At 42.6% G+C, this 16,579-nt stretch overlaps 1 protein-coding gene across 6 annotated transcripts in view; it reads right to left on the reverse strand.

Moving 5' to 3' along the window:
• The window catches only part of LOC136649575 (vesicle-associated membrane protein 4), a 44,853-nt gene that overhangs the window by 26,709 nt on the left and 1,565 nt on the right, over positions 1–16,579 (reverse strand). For all 6 annotated transcript variants that reach the window (XM_066626319.1, XM_066626321.1, XM_066626320.1 and 3 more), the window contains exons 2-7: positions 15,036–15,159; positions 12,139–12,185; positions 11,519–11,569; positions 2,843–2,943; positions 1,393–1,472; positions 810–861 (exon numbers count right to left, since the gene is read on the reverse strand). In XM_066626319.1, coding sequence (XP_066482416.1) covers positions 810–861; positions 1,393–1,472; positions 2,843–2,943; positions 11,519–11,569; positions 12,139–12,185; positions 15,036–15,101 — 397 coding nt within the window. In that variant the 5' untranslated portion in view covers positions 15,102–15,159. The remainder of the gene's footprint in view (positions 1–809; positions 862–1,392; positions 1,473–2,842; positions 2,944–11,518; positions 11,570–12,138; positions 12,186–15,035; positions 15,160–16,579) is intronic.

A 16,579-nucleotide genomic window follows, 5' to 3' on the forward strand; every position in this document is an offset into this window, starting at 1 on the left:
CCACAGACCGACCACGCGCTGAGTAAAGAAATATTTTCTTTTGTCTGTCCTAACCCGCCCAACACACAATTTTAGTGGATGTCCCCTGGTTCTGGTATTATGTGAGAGTGTAAAGAGCATCTCCCTATCCACTCTGTCCATCCCCTGCATAATTTTGTATGTCTCAATCATGTCCCCCCTCAAGCGTCTCTTTTCTAGGCTGAAGAGGCCCAAACGCCGTAGCCTTTCCTCATAAGGAAGGTGCCCCAGCCCCGTAATCATCTTAGTCGCTCTCTTTTGCACCTTTTCCATTTCCACTATGTCTTTTTTGAGATGCGGCGACCAGAACTGGACACAATACTCCAGGTGTGGCCTTACCATCGATTTGTACAACGGCATTATAATACTAACCGTTTTGTTCTCAATACCCTTCCTAATGATCCCAAGCATAGAATTGGCCTTCTTCACTGCCACCGCACATTGGGTCGACACATACATTCTGTACTTCTCTCCCACTGACATCAAAGGGTTTTAAAGTTTAACAATGGTTGGATAATATCTATCTATTCTTAAAAGGACACAATTCATATCAAAAAGCTATTGAACACCCACATTCCAAATGCTAATGAATTGTACCACCAGCAAAAGGGAATTCTTATTGACAAATCCTAAGCTCACAGCTCAGCAGTATGCAGCAGGACCTGAAGGAATGTGTGGTTTTCTTTCAGAAGAGCAGATCCAGAACATCAACTTGGATTGACCAAGTTTGTTCTAAAGAGAATTTCCAGCACAGAAGTGCAGGAAGAAACCCCCTGTGCATCATTACTCACCAATAATCACTAGCAGGACAGCAACAGCAACCAGAGCCACAATTGCCTTCATCTGCAGAAGGAAGCACAAGATGAAAAAAGCAATTATTTCCCAGCTGCCTACAAATGTGTTAGCTTAATCCATGTTCAACAGCATGACTCATTTCATAATAACCTGCAGATTCAAGCAGCTAAATAAATGACCCCATCTATGTCAATCTATTCATATTTTCAGAACAAGGACATAACTGAGAACACTGTAGCACAGCAAGCAAAACATTAGAAGGACAAAATACAAGTCCTTAATCAGCTGCAAAGAATGCTAGAAATTTTCCACATACACACACACAAGCAAGCTGGTACCTGACTACAGAACCAGTTCTCAGCCTACAGAGAACAAGAGGAATTCAGGGACCTGCATGGATCCAACTGCATTGCAAAGAGCAAGATCTAGCCATCTGAGAAGAACTCAATCCATTCTCATTGCAGAGTGTAAGGAGGGACATGGGCACATAGTTTCAAACATCCAGTATATGTTTATCGCTACTGCAACATAAATTCATTTAATGTTTAAGGAAACACAGAAAGAACCCCAGGACCTTACCTTGCAGCCTCGCCACCACATTTGTCTTCGGAGCTGTTTAGATCGGTTGCTAAAAGCTGTTGCATTGTCTGATAAGCTCTCTGCACCAACAAGAAAGAGAAAACACACACTTACTGAATACAGGTGAGGAAATGGATGAACTTTCTTCTGTGTTCTGAAAGTTGTAAAAGCAAGAGTAAATTACCAAGTGTGTCTGCAAAGCAACACTGAATTCCACATGATTTGTTTCCTCAAGGAGAAACATTAGTTAAGTCTTGCTGTCTGCGCACTCATCAATGACACCAATTTATTAGTTCTGCAATTATGTTCGGGAAGTCTAAGGCACATATCAAGGTGGCAGAAACATTAACAGGTAAAGAAACAAGTTCTTTAATCGACAGTACTTTACTAAAAACAATCCATCCAGCTGTTTCTCAAACACGGGAATGACTCCCAGAAATGAATCCTAATTCAAGCCATATGCACAACTGCCATGATGCAGCAAATTCAGTGCACACCTGGGAGGTGCCAACACACTCACAAAGCACTGCTGTGCATATGAAGCAGCAGCCCCTTTAACTTCTGCGCAGGATACCGGGATCATTCCAGGATTATCATGCCATGGGGAAGCTCCCCAGACAAGAATAAGCAAAGGATTGAAAGTGGGGGAAGATTTCAGATGTTTCAGGAGAAAAACAGCAGCGGGCTGCAGAGCACCATGGAAGTTCCATAGTATAAGCGTGCTCAAGAATTCCATCTCCTGAGACTAGGCTTAGAATGGCACTCCCTTCCAGACTGATTATAACCAAATAAAAATCAAATATAGTAGCTGACTGGAGGGCAAGTCTGAACCAGTCAACAGTCAGCTTGCTTATTAACATTTAAACTACAGATAGCATTTATAAGAAAAGTATATATAAATAGGGTTACTTCGCTCCCCCAACATTGCCTGGCAAGCAGCCTGTGGCTTACCAGGTCCCAAAGAGGGGAGCAACAGTAACCCACCTTCCTTGGTCCCAAGGCCATTTTAAGATTCCTGAATACAACATTGAGGGCCAGAGCATCCAGAAAATTTTGAAATGATGCTGCTCAAGGAAAATAGATTGGTGCTGCTGCTATCTCCAATGCTCACTTGGCATTACACAGATTATTGATGTATTCACTGATTTTGTATAGCCTATTTTTCTATCAGGAAGAAAGAATTTGAAGTAATTTTGGCAACAAAGATTATGCATGCAAGACTGAAAAAAGTTTGAAATTCTTAGGTGACATAATAAAATTTCAAGTTTAAATTCCAACCCAGTGCATAGACAGGGGAGGGAGAAGCCATCATTCAAAGGCAACCATATGCCTGGGATTTTCCCTGCTCTGTGCACAGAACTCATCCCACATTGAATGTTCTGCTGCTCAGGCCTCTTGGAGGCCACAAGGGAAAAGAGAAAACCAGCTCAAACACCACTAAGCATCTTACCTGACTTATCCTGCAAGTCATCCAATCGCTCTCCCCTTTCTATCACCTTGGTGATGTTTTCTTGCATAACATCAATAACTTCATCAACCTGGTTTTGAACACTACATGAAGCAAGAATCATTATAAATCGCAGTACCCAAGAATTTGTCGTTTATGACAGTATAGCACAACAACTGCTACTGGCAATATCATTTCAGTGTCATGCAATAACAATATATATAACAAACAACAAGATGCAGATCTACCCTCCAGAATCTCACAGTACACATCAACCTCCAAAGGAGAAATCATTCCCTTATTTAAATACAATGGTAGTTTGCTGCATCATACTGGAGCCTTTTCCCTGTTGCAACTTATGTTAGCAAGTTTACCTTAATCGTTTTAGCATAAAAAGACCTTTACGTATTGTGAAGAACATAAAGTGAAGAAGGTAACTCCACTTAGTTCTCTCTCAGCTCAGTTGAAAAACTATTTGCCTGAAGTCACCCAGTGAGCCCATGGTTTAGAATAACTTGATAGTATGCCCCTACTGAACCCACTGGGAAACTTTCAAGCAAATATTCAGAGAGAGAATGTCTCTTATTGGTCCAAACACCAAAACTACATCACCACTATTTTTAACAGTTTCTGTATTGCGTATTGGAAGGTTTCCAAGGTGGCTGTGGACCATTACCATAGATACTCAAGTATAAGTCAATCTCAACAATAAGTCAATGACAGGTTTTGAGTCAAATAATGGAATTTATATTACCCTCAGATAAGTCAGGAGAAAGGGGTAAAACCTGGGGGGGGGTGAAATTCTTTGAAAACTTACTAGGAATTGTTCTGAAGCAAAAGCAAACAAAAAAAAAAGCCATTTTACATTCTTCTCCAAACAGGAAGGGAGATGAAGGTACTTATGGGAGTTGTAAGCTTTGCATGGGGTATACTGCTGCATTTCCATAGCAGCAACCCTCATACAGATTACCAACCCTCATACAGATTACCATTCTCATACCATTCTCATTACGCCTTCTCTTCCTGTTTGGAGAAGCAGCTAAGGTAGCTTTTTTTTTTTTAACCTAGAAGCGCTAAAGAGGTGTTTTTTTTAAACTTCCAGTGCGCTCGGGTTGTGTTTTTTTAGGTTTCAGTGTGCTAGCCAAGCTAAAATTGCTCCAAGAGGGTTCAGAGCTAGAAAAGATGGCCACCTCTATGCTTATGTCACTTCCTCCTATTTTCCAATCTAAAGAACAGAGAAACCTATCAAAAACATGGTGGCCCACATAATGTATGGAGTGTTTGGAAACATGGCACAATTGATCTCAACAAGGAGACATTTTGCCGTTTTTAAACTCACCACACTGGAAGCATTATAGTAGCATGCTGGAAATATCATTTCAGAGAATGCAGCCTAAAATGGCTACCATTTTTTGTTTGCTTTCTGTTGCTACTTCAGAACAATTACTGGTAAGTAAAACTGCTCCTTTTTTCCCCACCCCCCTTCGCCCTGCTTCTCAACCCAATTCCACCCCCACATCACCAAGCAGCTGCACATAAAAGCTTTATTTACTGTATTGACCCATGTTATAAGTTGACCCATGTTTTCAGGGTCACTTTTAAGGCTTTTTTACTTATACATGAGTATATTTGGTAAGTCTCAAGGATTATGGCTTTCTGGGAGCTCTGCTTCCCTAAAGAATTCTAGGTGCCTGTTCTTTCAAACTTTAGAACTTTCTTTAAAACTTCTCAGGAAGTTGTGGCAATTAGATCTTCCCTTTATGTGTGCATATCACCACTGTGGAGCATGGAAACTTGGAGGGCGTCCCATGAATCTGAGGCATCATGGAAGAACACAAGAGAACATATTCGAGGCCATGTCAAAGAACCATCTCTATAGCTTGAGGCAGCATTGTAAATAAGTCTATAAAAGATAGTCACCTACAAAGGTATACGAAAGCAGGAAAAAAACTTCATCAGGCAGCTGAAACTCCTCTACTGAAGCCCCCTGCCCACTTATACAAGGGCATTCCCTCAGACACTGCACAGTCAAACTGTTGAGCCTTCCAAGGTAACCTGCTATTAAATATTTAGCATATTGTGACCTAAAAAGTCATCATGCTAATTCGACTTTGACTATTACTGTTCTTTCTTTACAATGGGAAGACAATGGCCATAATACATTGTTAGGAATGCCCAGCAATGCCCAGCTTTTCCACTTTTTTTAAAAAACCAACAATCCTCCAGATATACAATTTAGCCAACATATGTAAGTAGAAAGAGTACTTGGTTGTTACCTCGCAACTGTGGAGACTCAGATACCCTCCAAGAGCATTTGGGTAGCAAAAGTTAAGCCAGCAAAGTCGGCTTATAGCACGCTTTTAAAGTCATTTCTGCCCATATACGCAACAGGGACAAAATCTGTACACCTGGCAAAAATGGGTTAATCCCATTTCAAATGGATACACTGTGGGTTTTTCTTTAATTACTGCTAATACACTGAGCCAGGTTAAACATTTCAACAAGCAACATTTGCAAGATTGGATGAAACTGTGAGGAGGCTTCTGGTTCAAATCTCACCTCAACCATGAATCTCAGTGGGTTGTCACAAGTAAACTACCATCTCTCAACCTGCCCCACACCCTCAATCTGCAATACAGTAACAACACTACATTAGAGAGCCATTGTAGAGCTTACTGAAATTTTGTACTTAAATTGTTCTGAATAAAGTACTACATAAATGCTAAGCATCATTCTTAATAGATGCTCTCTTAGGTATCCTAATTCTCAGTGATCAGCCACTGCCTGGATTCTACAACTTCAGATTGTTAAGTGTGGGCTCACATTACTGAATACTCCCTCACACAATAAAAATGTTCTTCTTATAGAAAGTACATTCAGGAGGCCGACTCTAGCTTAACCTTTTCCCATATATGTTTCCTACATGCAGGGAATTAAAAAAATTAAGTGATATAGCCACCAGACACAAGTTTACTACCTTGGTGGTAACTACACAAAAAGTTATTTAGGCCCCACTTCAAACTAGCATTCTTGTGACTTAATTTCAGTGGAAGCCAACCTCCAGATTGAAACACCCCACTTCCTATGTACCAGTTTATCCTCTTTTATTATTAGTCATGCTGAGAGAAAGGAAGTGGCTGCACACTTATCAATTAACTGCATAACTGCATAATGCAATCCATTTCCAGTGTTCTAATGACAGGAAGTTGTGACATTTAGGGTGCCTTCTTCCTGCTGCTGTGTGTTTTGGAAAAGGTCACATATTGCTGACATCCCTACCCCCTGATCTTAGTTATTAATGATGTATCTGAGCCTTCTTTTGAAGGCTTACATATGGTTTCCAGGTGGTCTTCCATCTAAGCTGCTAACAAAACAAACTTGCTTAGTTTCAGCAGTAGAACTTGATCGAGTGTTTCAGACCATTCACTGGGTATGCCTCATATGGCAGTATGGCAACTGCTGTTGCTACTATTCGTGGGCTCCCAAGTCCAAAGGAGTATCTCCCTGTGTTGGGTGTCCAGTTGAGGGAGGGTGTTGAGGCCAGAGATCAACCTCGGCTGCCTCTCCATCTGAACTTATGGACTAAGGAAAGTTGTGGCAGTGACAGACAGGTGAGTACAGGAAAAAGGGGCAGAAACTGAACAAACACTCCCCCAGTCCGAGTAATTAGATGGATCCTGTGAAGTTAGCCTTCATCAATATCCTTTCTTCTGCAAGTTTTGCACCCTTGCCTTTTAATCACAGTGAAGTAAGGAGAACTGCTTCCCCAAAGTTGCAAACAGCTTTTCTCTGCATCTACATGTGCCCCATTTGTCAGCACTCTCAACCTAAGTTTCAAAATCGCATCATTTCAAAAGAAAATCATTAAAATTTGCTTTGCTGTCCAAAAAAAATGTGTGTTTACTGGGAGTCAGCGACCGTCTTCTGTTCCATTTCAGTCTTGGCTCTGCTTGCTGTCAGTTTTCCAAATCAATTTCAGAAAGGAATGCAAGTAAAAACAAAAATAAAGCCCAGTAGAGACTCTTGTGACCATTGACGCCACCCTGATCCCATCCCTTGAAATCCTTGCTTCCAGAATAGCTTGTTTTTATTAAGGGCATTAGCCCCAACAAGCAAACACTTGCAGAGAGGTCACTGGCCACTTAACTAGATTTAATAAATGATTTTGGTGTTGCTCTCTCATGAGGCACCAGATTCCATCCCAAACAGAAGGTGAAAGACACCTGAAAAATCCCTTTCTGAAGGGCTAAACACAATGCTTCCAGATTAAAATCTGGCAAAGCAAGTCACCTTATTATGCCATCTGAGTGCTCTTTACAAAGGAGTAAGAATGCAAACAAGTACCTAGCTCTTCAATGCTCAATTGCAAAACTGTTTTACACCTCTCCATCCCTCAATCTTACCCCAACACAGTCCTACAAACATTCTACCCTGTGACCCCATGGTTTACATCACTGCCTTCTTGCCCTCAATATATGAAAAAAGTGCGCTTAGTGTACAAAGGGGTGTCTTCTTAAGTATGCCACAAACTGCTCAGGATCCACAATATACCATCCACTGTACAAAAAGGCACAGATATCCAGGAACTAGTGAACAACAGTAGCTGTAACTCCCATTTGTAAGCTTTTCACATGGGTGTCATCACACCAAAATTCAAGTTAGTACTGTAGAATAAAGATAAAGCACCACAATACACAATCAAATTCACTACCACAAGCAGTATTAAAAGCCACTAGCTTAGATCATTAAAAGTTAGAAAAATTCATGGAGTAGTAACAACTGGTATTAACCAGGATAGCCAGATGGAAACTCCACGCTAAGATGCAATATTGGATGCTACGAACAAACCAGTAGATGGCTTCTACATTGTCCCCTGCTTGTGAGCTTCCGCAGGCACCTGGCTATCTGCAAATACAGTGATGGACTAGATCAGAGGTTTTCAAACTGGGGCATCACAACACCCCAGCCTGAGGGTCCTGGCCTGTTTCCCCAGGGGCAGCCAGGAGGCAGGGAGAAGGCAGCAGCACAATCTCCAGGATCGCGCCACTCAGGAGGCTGCAGGAGCTTGGCTGCACTTACCACAGCCTCCTGCAGCCTCCCAGGGGTGTAGGGAGCCCTGCGTGGCTGTCCATAGGGCTTCCCAAGGCTTCCAAAGTGAAAGTGGGGCGAACGCACCCCGCTTCTGCTAAACTAGAAGCAGAGCGTGATCGCTCCACTTTCACGTCTGACAGGCTGCAGGGACTGGGGTGCACTCACCAGTTCCTACAGCAGCATCCTAGGGGTGCGGGGAGCCCTGCGCGAGCCTCTGCAGGGCTCCCCAAGTCAGCAACAGTGAAAGTGAGTGATCGCGCTCCACTTCTGGTTTTGCAGAGGCAGAGCGCAATCACTCACTTTCATGGCTGCTGACCTGGGGAGCCCTGCGGACAGCCGGACAGGGCTCCCCGCACCCCCAGGACACTGCTGCAGGGACTGGTGAGTGCACCCCAGCCCCTGCAGCCCCCCTGAGTGGCGCGATCCTGGGGTTGCGTTACTGCCTTCCCCCTGCCCCCAAAAGGACTTACTGCGGGTTTCAAACTCCCAGAGAGTTTGAAAACCGCAGGACTGGATGGTTACCAGTTGTTCCAGAAACATACTTCTTACTGAGAATAGCAGCCCTGGACCCAGTTGTGAAACACATTGATATATTAATTGTGCATCATAAAGCCAAGCATGAGAGGTAAAAGTACCATACACTTTGCATTCCAACAGTTTTCGAGGATGGTAGAAAAGGGACAATGACAAGTGGAGAGAAGAGTTGCAAATCCCAGAACACGATTTGACAGACAGCTATTATGACTTGAACCTATTGCTGATAAAGCCTAGGGAAGCTCAATATTTCCTCATCCACTGCCATGGCTTCGCAGACAATTCAAATGAGCATGTGGGCTTTAAAGCAGTGATCTCCAAACTGGAGAACTGCACACTTGGAAAGGTTTCCCCAGTGCAAACGATGTTTACTGTTCCACCAGGGAGCTGCTGTTCTGTGTCATCGCTCTCCTGAAACTGCACCCCAGCCAGCTCCATCTGCTCAGAAATCCAGGCACAATAGCTGCTGGTGTGACAGAACCCGGTAGCTGCTAGTCAGGGCGCAGTTTCAGGGAGATTGGTAGACTGGAGATCAGAACAGTGGCTCCCTGGAGGAATGGTAAGCACCGATCCAGCTGTGCACAGGATTGGGCCAGGGTATGGAGAATGGGTATGGGCCAGGGCATGGAGAACACTGCTTTAAAGCATACCAAAAGCCAAGTTAGATGGAAACCCTTTCACTAAATTCAGGAACTTGAAATATTCTGGTATCAGAAGAACCACCTTCCACTTTCTGCCACCTGCTTTTCTACATTTTGTTTTAGCCAAAGGCAAGTCAGTGAGTCTGCTTCACTGGTAAAGAAAAAACTCTGATGGTCCTTTCCTCAACCAATAGTCAGCTGCTACCAATCAATTCCAAGGACTGCCAAAGAGAGAAGTGGGTCGTTTGCCACATCAAAAGCATAATCACCACTTATGTTGCTCATTTATACTGCAAGATGCATGTAGCTATTATACACCTATGGTGCAAGACCAAGGTGCCTTCTCCTCAAAATGCTTCAATTTGGGGCAATATCACATGGTATTAGCATTCAAAATGTAGTTTCTGGGAAAATTACTTTTAAGCTTCTGAGGATAACACTATCTGGAATAATGGCTGGAAAGGAATTGCGCCGACACTGTGGGCTTCTGATGCAGAAACTACTATTGACAAGCAACAGAATCCCCCCATATTGTTACCATAAAAGAGGGAACTTGCACTAGCAATGAACTCAATTATGAGCAGAGTTTGGAGATGCTGCTTGCCTGTTTCGCTGATACATGTAACTTACAGTCTTTGCCTAGAGATTTTAGTTTAGTCAGTTGCCAAAACTGAACTTATCTCTATCTAGCCGCCCTGGGTCCCTTTGGGGAGAAGGGCGGGATAGAAATAAAGTTTTATTATTATTATTTATTATTCTCTAGATTTCATCATTAGTCACAAACTGCTTTGTCCAAATTCTCCTGTGCAGCCAAATATTTCATTCTCTAGCCCACAGGAGCACACATCATTCACCCTTTAGGAAGAAGGGGGAACAACAAAGAAGGTCAGCTATTTCCTCTATCCATCTCTATCCAGTCCATACCCAATATACTATTGCCTTTAAATGGAGACCTACCCCACAAATGCTGACATATGCTAAAGGTATGCTCTGAACTGATCCTCCATGCAAAACAGCTTGCAAACAACAAAAGGCATTGACATGTAATACTTTGGAACAGCACGTGCACAAGCTCATGGTTTGCATTTTGGTGAAATAATGAGAAAGAAGGTGAACATGTGCACATGGAGTAAATATTTCAGCAGGACTGACAGAGACCCAGTTCTGATGGGCAGAAGCATCCCCCTATCTCAATAAAATCTGAGAACACCAGATTCAAGTCTTCACAGCCAATTGCTGTGAACTCTGTCTCCAAGAAAGCAACACACACAGAAGTAGCATCACCTCACATGAGTGATCAGCTTTTTTAGAACCTACGGTCTAGAACCTTTAGAACTGGAATATTGTTACAGATGTGACTGCTGTTGGTTTTAAGCAACACTAAACTAAGAGCCCAATCGTAAACCTCCAGTGCACGCTGCCACAAACATGCCATAAAGCACATTTATGAGCTCTTAGTACCAGTCCAGCACCGGTGGAAAGCCGGTGCTTCATCACTCAGTGGCTGCCCAAACTGCCAGGCAGCGGTAGGTGGGGGCGTGAGCGGAGGCAGGAGGAAGTGTTCTGGGGCAGGGAGGTGGGGGAGGAGGCATGCCAGAGAGAAGATGGGACCAGTGGAGCTGAGCTCCACTGTATCCTGAGTTCCGTATCAGGCCTAGTGGCCCAACATGAAGGCTCTTGATTCTGCCCCAGCTCAAGGGCTGACACAGGATCAAGTAGCCTCATTGCGGGGCTACTTTCATTACCTGAGGGAAGGGGACAAATGCCCCCTTCTCTTGCAAAGCTGCCAGTGGCTGCCCGGTGCGTTTAGGATACCGCAGTAGCAATTTTCAGTGCTGCAGCAGCCCCGCATGCCGGGCAGGTTATGAGTGGGCTGTAAGCTGGCACTCCACTGGTGGGGGGCTGTTTTCCCCTCTTCCATGAGGGATGTGTTGGCTAAGAAATAAAATTGTAAGCCTGTTAGCACAAATTATTCCCAGAGAAGACTTTTGAGTGCTTTTTACTTTTCCCCCCTATTGTCTTTGTACAGCTAGCCATTACCATTAAGTTTTAATTGCAGATATGTTCAGCTATTTGAACCTATTGAATTTCTGCTCTCCAGAAGGCCTCAGAACTTGTAAGGTACCAAGGTCCTATGCACAAAGATGGGAGACAGAGCATTTATCCTACAGAAATAATAGGCCTTTAAGTATTAGTCCAGAGCATCAATTTCTACTGTTCTCTATGGCACAGTGCTTATCTTATAAAAAAGAGCATCAACTCTATCAAGCCCTGGAAACTGTCAATCTAGATTCAGCACAGATGCTATGAAAACTTCAATTGGAAGCCTACAGCAATTTTACACGTACTGGAAATATGTAGTGAAGGAAAGTAGACAAGAAAAGTAGTGTTTCAAGTGCCTCAAAATACTTACTGTCTGATCTTATCATTCTTGGGTCCAAATCTTGGACCTGACGGTCCTCTCCTGCAAAAAGACAGCACAAGTTATGGAACTGGTCATTCAATCACATTTGGAAGTAGTTGCTATTCACCTAATCAAGTAGACAAGTGCAAACATATGGCTCATTTATAGATAGCCATTTGAACCCTAAAAGCATTACACAACAATTTGATGGCACATAGAGGTCCACAAGGAACAGCACATACCTTGCCAACCCTCCTCCTGTAGCTTTAAGGCGGGTCCTTGGCCTTAAATTGAAATGTTTACAATGGCTGCTGTTGGCAATTGTGCAAGCTGTACGTAGATTTGAGGAGGAGCTCCCAATCATGTGTCATGTGTGCAAACCCAAAGCTAAACACAGAGGTGCTTGAAAACAGTCTTATTTATCTTACTCAGAGGTACACCTATTATATTCAGTAAGACTTAGGCTGTAATCCTATCAAACTCACTGGAAATAAACACCTCTAGCTATATATAATCCACAAGAAGTTTAGGACTTGGTACTAGGGCTTGGTGGGTTCAGTAATAGTGACCCACCCCACTTGTCTTTCTTGGCTATTTAGTCATCCCTTCATTAGTCTTGGAATACATACAAGAAAAAGTCCTCCTCTTCATCTGAATCTTCCTCCAGGAGATTTCTCTGTGAACATAAAACAAAAAAGATTTCAACAAATAAATTCCCTCCTTGCCCATTTTCAAAATCCTAGGAAGAGGACCCACAACTCTGTAAAATACTTATGTCTGTTTACAACCAGCACACAAGTTCTACCTTAAGCTCTCAAGATTGAGGAACTTTTCTTAGACCTTGAAGAAGCTAAGCCCAAAGCCCCTGCCCCAGTGCCAGAACCAAACACTACAACTATTCCCTTCTGTTTCTGCATATTATAAGCAGAAAAGCATTTTAGAAATAACCCAGAAACAGAGCTAACATCCTAAACCCGAAGCTTTCATCAGCTTGAACTGAGGATCCTCATTTCTCTAACCAATATTTTATAAAAATTAAATCCCAAATAGTCTATGTGCATTGCATATAAACACTTCCATAAAGTGATTTGGGAACTAGTGAAATATCACATAACCTTTTTAGCAATTAGCGGTATAAAATGAAATATTGTTTATAACAGCAAATGATGACAGATAGACCATGCTGCTGGGGGTCCTGGGCCAAGGCTCTGCACTGGGTGCCCCCCCCCCCACAGCACTCCCTGCTGGTGCACTGGGGACAATTTGCAACCACCAGCTTGTGCACCACCTGACTGACCCCCAAAAGCCAGTTGACATGGCAATCTCCCCTCATTTCAGAACACTGATTACCAGGAGTTCATTTATTTTTGTTTAGAGCTCATTCCATAATAAGACTGTAAGTGAAGCTACATTGCTTCTGGTATATCTGTTTACATTTCTGGCCTATAGCAAGGTCCCTGTAAATGAACACAGGATAATACCATACATGCATATTATATTAAGTTTATTTAGCTTCCTTCAGTTGAAGCTGTATTGTCCAGTAGATCAGTTCCTAATATTGCTTGGAAAACAAGCAACTTGACCAAATTTCACCAGAAGCTCCTTCCTTACTTTGGGAAAGTCTCAATTTTACATCTGTACAACTAATGTAGTGATGATCAAAGACTTGTCATGAAGATTAATGGAAGAAAAAACTTAGGGCCCAATCCTATCCAATTTTCCAGTGCCAGTGCAGCTGTGCCAATGCGGCGTGCACTGCATCCTGTGGTGGGGTGGCAGTCAAAGAGGCCTCCTCAAGGTATGGCAACAGTTGTTCCCTTAGGGCTGTATTATGGTTGCACTGGTGCTGGAAGGTTGAATAGAATTGGGCCCTTATTCCCCACTCCAAGTCTTAGAGAAGAGAAAAGTCAGAAACACCCCCATGCTCCATATATCAGTTGTTCTTCCCTAAACAGCATCTACGATTCTACTCTTCCCTAAACAGCACTCAAGATTGGGAAGATTCTACTTTTTGAGGCATAATAATTGTTTCAGAGGATCACTTTAGAATCGATGACTACAAGTTGTCAAAGGCAATAACAATTAACCAACATGCAGTTCACCTGACTTCCTGCAATTTATTTCGAAAGCAGGGAATTCAGACAAAACTGGAAATAAGCTGCTTAATGTGCTTATTTTTTAAAGAATAGATTGGTTTAAAAATTATGTTGAGAAGTCAGGAGGCTGCCATCCCAAGCAGTCTTATAATGAGGATTAATGAGGTGATTTACTAGTAAACCCACAATAAGACCATTCCCTAAAATAGGATTTAAGGACACAAAATCCTGGCTTTATCACCTACTTTGTGATCCTTCTGTGCAAGCATAGAACCTAAAAATTAAGTCAATTTTTAGACTTGTTAAGGTTTCTAGTAAATTCTGAGAAAGTTTTTCTTCCATTCTTCTGCCATGCTTTTAAAAAGCATGCCTGGCAATAACTTTTTCATAATAGCCATTGGTTGTCAACATTCCCTCAAGATACACAATATTATCTTACTAACAGTGCACATTGTATGACTTACAGATCATATTTGTATTTTGGTTATAAAAAGGTAGTCCAGTATTTTGGCAATTTTGTCTTGATGGATAGGCATTGCTATGTAATGATTTCCAGACAAAGCCTGACTGTAGTAGCGCAACTGGTCATTTGCATCAGACAAAAAGCAACTGAACAAGTAAGCAAATGACTTCATCACAACCTCCCTCCCATTGATGACAATGCCCTTTCCTCAAACAAAAAGCATGATATGGTGCTACTGCATTTGCCTTTCTGGTCCCAGTGAAGAAAATAAAGGCTGGGGAATGTCGCTGCAATACTTCTGCAATGACATTCCTTCCAGCCTGGGAAAACTCATGGTTGTCCTATTGCAACTATGGATATTCTCTTCTACATCATCATCAGATGTAGACCAAAAAAGACCAAAAGTTTATTCTGGTGTGTGTACCTGCCTGCTCTTGATCAGAACAGGTCAGTTCCATAACTCATAGATAAGACCTGCTTTAACTTACAGAGCTGTTATAAGGATATTAGGAGATAAAGTATATGAAGTACACGAAGTATGTGAAGCAAATACTATTACTGAATTACATATTCTTAAATATGTTTATAAACCAAGTCAGACAAGATAGAAACTCTCCGGTCATCACTAGCAGTTACGTGATGGAGCCATCACCACATCCTGCTTAGAGTGTTTCCAAAGTGTGTTGTGTAGGCTCTGTTGGATCAGCTAGTCAAACCAATATGTTTCATATATATTGCTTTTCCCTTAGGAGACTAATTATTAGAAGACTACCATGAAGCTTTCCATCCATATACTAACTAGGCCAAGACCTGCATAGATTTAATATTATAACAGCAACCACTGACTGGGTCTTAGGGCAGCTATCTTCTGATTAAAGTAGATGACTCACAGGCCATAACTCTACAACCAAACCCACTAACAAGTCGGCAAAGGTAAAGCACAGAGAAAACCATTACTCTTACTCACCCTCTCGCTTTTTACAGACCCAGTAACGTCGTCATCATTGAGGTGACGCTTAAATTTTGGAGGCATATTTTCACACGTCTTGCTTTTACTGCCCAATATAAGGAAGAAGGGAGAAAGCCAGTGCCTAGAAGAAGAAAGACTGCTTATAAGATAGTAATCATTTAACCTGGCTTTCAGTTCTAAGTCACTTAAAGATTCCTTTTTTTATATTTTATACTGCCCTTCCTCCAAAGAGCTTAGGGTGGTGTACATAGTTCCTTTCCTCCTTTTTTCCTTTCCACAACCCTGCAAGATAGATGACGCTGAGAGATAGTGACTGGTCCAAGGTCACCTGGGAAGCTTTGTAGCTGGGGAGGGGGTCTAAGTCCAATTCCCAGACCACTACACCATCCTGGCTCTCATCATTGGTGATGCCTGTTCAAAATGTTCATAAATGTAAAAAGTAGAACAGAAATGTTTCAATACAACCTAAATTCTGCTATACTGTATTCCCAAGAGTTTAGTATTTTTGGGCACACAGTAAGAAAAAGTCCACTGGATCAAACCAAAGGATTCCACTAACCCAGGGGTGCCCAAACCCCAGCCCTGGGGCCGCTTGCGGCCCTCAAGGCCTCTCAATGCGGCCCTCAGGGAGCCCCCAGTCTCCAATGAGCCTCTGGCCCTCTGGAGACTTGTTGGAGCCCGCACTGGCCCGACGCAACTGCTCTCAGCGTGAGGGGGACTGTTTGACCTCTCACGTTACCTGGGGGATGAGGGCTCGCTCCAAGGCTTGTTGTTTCATATCTATGATGCAGTAGCGGCAGCAAAGGAAGGCCAGCCTTGCTTTGTGCAAGGCCTTTTATAGGCCTTGAGCTATTTCAAGATCTTCGTTCATATGTTCATCTTTAATATATTCATTTATGTAAACTTGTGTAAATTTATTCAAATTTTAAATGTAAATTAATTCTTTTTTCCCCCTGGCCCCTGACTCAGTGTCAGAGAGATGATGTGGCCCTCCTGCTGAAAACTCTGGACACCCCTGCTCTAACCCAGCAATGATCAGCCAGGGATCTCCAGGAAACCTAGAAGCAAGGCACAAAAACAAGAGCCTTCTCCCGCCCTCTCCCTTCTGTGCCAACAACTCATATTAACAGTAACTCTCTCCAAAAGTCATCTGATGCACTGGCAAGTAAATAAGCATCAAGAAGGAAAAAAATCAAGAATCCCTATAGTGAACACATTATATCCAGGGCAATATTACTCTGTACAGATCCAGTGACTTTACAGAACAGGATCAGTGAGCAGGAATCAATGGATTGTGTTTATTATTTTAAAAAACATGTTTTAAAGGCCTCAGTGTTTCTGAAAACAAAAACAGTAAAATTTACAATCTACAAGTCTATCTTTGCTGAATTAAAGAGATCTGAAAACTGACCATCAAATAACCCTCTGACCTACATCCACCTACTAACCTCCAGAGCAGGGGTGCCCAAACCCCTGCCCTGGGGCCACTTGCGGCCCTTGAGGCCTCTCAATGATGCCCACAGGGAGCCCCCAGTCTCCAA

This window comes from Tiliqua scincoides, chromosome 4 (genome assembly GCF_035046505.1).
Source record: "Tiliqua scincoides isolate rTilSci1 chromosome 4, rTilSci1.hap2, whole genome shotgun sequence".
Lineage (NCBI taxonomy): Eukaryota > Metazoa > Chordata > Lepidosauria > Squamata > Scincidae > Tiliqua > Tiliqua scincoides.